The sequence below is a fragment of the Frankliniella occidentalis genome, unplaced genomic scaffold (genome assembly GCF_000697945.3).
Source record: "Frankliniella occidentalis isolate FOCC.00 unplaced genomic scaffold, Focc_3.1 Scaffold714, whole genome shotgun sequence".
NCBI lineage: Eukaryota > Metazoa > Arthropoda > Insecta > Thysanoptera > Thripidae > Frankliniella > Frankliniella occidentalis.
In genome coordinates this window covers 1,591-4,197 of record NW_026267826.1, presented here as the reverse complement: position 1 = coordinate 4,197, position 2,607 = coordinate 1,591, and the positions used below count along the sequence as shown (strand labels likewise).

The following is a 2,607-nucleotide window of genomic DNA, read 5'->3' as shown; positions in this document are numbered from 1 at the left end:
GGGGGGGGGGTGAGATCTGGGGGGTTCTTTTTTAGTTATGGTAGGTCAGGAGGCTTTGCCCAGCCCAGGACTTCGGGGTGCTCGCACGATATATCTCCACCTTTGCTTGGAAGGGTCAAGTAGGCAACTGCGGTTCCTGGGGGTGAGCTTTGTTTCCTGGAGGCCAGCCGACCCTGTCCCTGTCTACGCCAACTCAAATGCTAAAATCTAGTGATATTTGTTCAGGTTCGTGTCGTGCACTGATTCGTCAGGATGGAGCGTACGCAAAAGCGAGCAGCATCGGCGCCATTGTCTTCCGCTCAGCCTCCGCAGAAGGCAGCACGGTCTAGCAGTGGGGCTGACAAGTAAGCTGAAAGTCGTAATTTCATTCTATGCCAACTGCCATGTGTGTGCTCAGTGCTCATGGATTTAACGACAGTGGCCACCTCTTGTCTTTAGATCGTTGTGGTGCACGCAGTGTTGGAGGCTCCCCGTTGACAAATGTTTCGGAGACAAGCACCGCCTTCTAACCCTTCTAGACGCCAAGCGCGAGGCCAGGAAGGCTGTGGCCGACGCCCACAAGGCGTGGAAGGACCACCAGGAACGCCTCGGAGCCGTCGAGGCGGCCGTTGAGACAGCCAGCGAACCCATCGCTCTACAGGTCCACGTTCCTCGTGTGGAGGGGTCGGTGGATGACGCCGAGTTGGGTGGGGGTTTGATGATGATCATCATGGCCGTCGAGGGCACCCTCACCGATGAAGAGAGAAAGGACGTCATCGATGCCTTCATGGACCATGCGATGGTATTTTCAGCCTCAATCAACGAGGAGGAAGATGAGGACGAAGTGGCCGTCCGTGCAAATCTCGACCTGTCATGCATGGCCTCCGTCCTGCAGAAGCTCCCTCTGTGTTGGGACGGGGAGGACCTGCCGGCGCGCACGGTCCTGCTCTACCCGAATGAAGACCCGGAGGACTGGAACTTGATGGTGTACGACAAAGCCCTGCGCGCAGGCAAAGACCACGTGCGTGGCGAAGTCCGCGTTTTCGGTCGAGTGAAAAACGGTTTCTGTCTCCGTGCTTCGAAATGGTACGGTTACGACGACCCACGCTCTGATGACGATTGTGTTGTGGTCAATCTCGATGACGTGCAGTTTGTCGATAGTTGCTAATCGGTGCTAGTGTCCTCGTGATCTTTGTGTGCAAACCCTTTTATTTTTGTATTTCCAATTCCAAATAATTTTCTTTCATTTTGTGAATATCATTAGTTTAAAGCGAGGGCAAGTTAAAATAAAAAATCTCGCTTTAACCAGTTGTGATTGTTTCTCCCGGTTTCTCCATGTACCCTATACACAAGGGGGTAACAACCATCGTAATAGCTTGTGCACCTGATCCAATTATTATGCATAACAATGCGTAATGTAATACCAAAAAGTCCGTAAAAAGGCAAAACGTGCTCTAAAATGTTAGAATTTTCCGTACCGGCGGACAAAGGCGTAAAACGAGTACTCCACACCAAAATTCGGAGTTGTTACTGTTACCACCTCTCCTAGCCATTTACTATGCTACTTTGGTTTTCTAATATTCACGAATATGAGGCTGCGCGCGGACCTCGTGCTTCAGCCTGAGAGGTAGGCTGCAGCGGGCCGTGGGCGCACCTGCCTGCCTTATTCCCTCCGTCTGGCAGGCGGTCGACCTCCCGTATTTTGGTTTTGTACGAGCGGTTGTGCTCTGCGCTACCTTTTAGACAGTCCCCAAGACGGTCTCTACGAGAAGAACCCCCCCCCCTTCCTCCTCCCTCTTTCCCCTCTAGATCGGCACGGGGGTTCGAGTGTGGTGGTGGCGGCGGGCGGCGCTGCGCTGCACTTCGTCTCCAGTTCCTCTCTTGGCAGGGATGCTGCTGTGTTGGGTTTTGAGGTCCAGTTCAGTGCTCTTTGGATCACGGTGTGCCTTATATGCTCGCACGGTCTATCTCCATCCCCTTCACCTCGCTTGGAAGGGTCAGGTTGACGACCTCAAGTGACCCCGGCGCCGAGAGACGACGCGGGCGAGTGTGACCAGTGACCACCTCACCTACCTGGGCCTGGGCGACCCGGAAAGACCCAGGGTGGCCTCTGCCAGTCGAGCGGTGGCTTCCCTGGGCCTGGGTCTTACCAGCACCAGCTTTTGACTCAAAAGTCCAGTCGGCGTCCAGCTCGAGTACAGATCGCATCGCGCCATCGCGCACCTCCTCGTGCTTCTTCAGGTGAGGACAGACAGCAGAACGGGAAACCCTGAAGACGGCCGGTGGCCGGGGCGTGGTATCTCCCTGACGCCTGACTGACAGCCTGTAGCGCGGTCCTCACGGCGCCAACTGATTTGTTGCAATACTTTTACATGTGCAAGCTTGTGTCGCTTATTAGTGTTTCGCTACTTAGGGATGGATCCTACGCCAAAGCGATCTGCGCCGTGCTCCTCGCCGGTGTCTTCTCGGCCTCCACAGAAGTCAGCACGAACTAGCAGCGTCGTTGTGAATAAGTAAGATAAGCGATCGTTTTGCTACGCATCCAGTTAGAACGCGACCTTATGGATTTTACGACTTTGGCTGCTCTTGCTGTTAGGTCATCTTGGTGCACGCGGTGCTGGAGGCAAC

General features: G+C 54.5%; 1 protein-coding gene across 1 annotated transcript; it reads left to right on the top strand.

The window, feature by feature from the left end:
• Window positions 1–196: 196 nt before the first annotated feature.
• Window positions 197–1,284, top strand: LOC113214161 (uncharacterized). The gene is made up of 2 exons (XM_052275637.1): window positions 197–344; window positions 439–1,284. The coding sequence occupies exons 1-2, from the start codon at window positions 253–255 to the stop codon at window positions 1,145–1,147; spliced, it is 801 nt and encodes a 266-aa protein (XP_052131597.1). The 5' UTR covers window positions 197–252; the 3' UTR covers window positions 1,148–1,284.
• Window positions 1,285–2,607: the final 1,323 nt, after the last annotated feature.

What these genes read in the sequence shown, in the direction of transcription:
- LOC113214161 (XM_052275637.1), top strand. Translation starts at nt 253, where the DNA reads ATGGAGCGTACGCAAAAGCGAGCAGCATCGGCGCCATTGTCTTCCGCT. An exon ending in TCTAGCAGTGGGGCTGACAA is followed by an intron (nt 345 to 438) that starts GTAAGCTGAAAG and finishes TCTTGTCTTTAG; the next exon opens with ATCGTTGTGGTGCACGCAGT.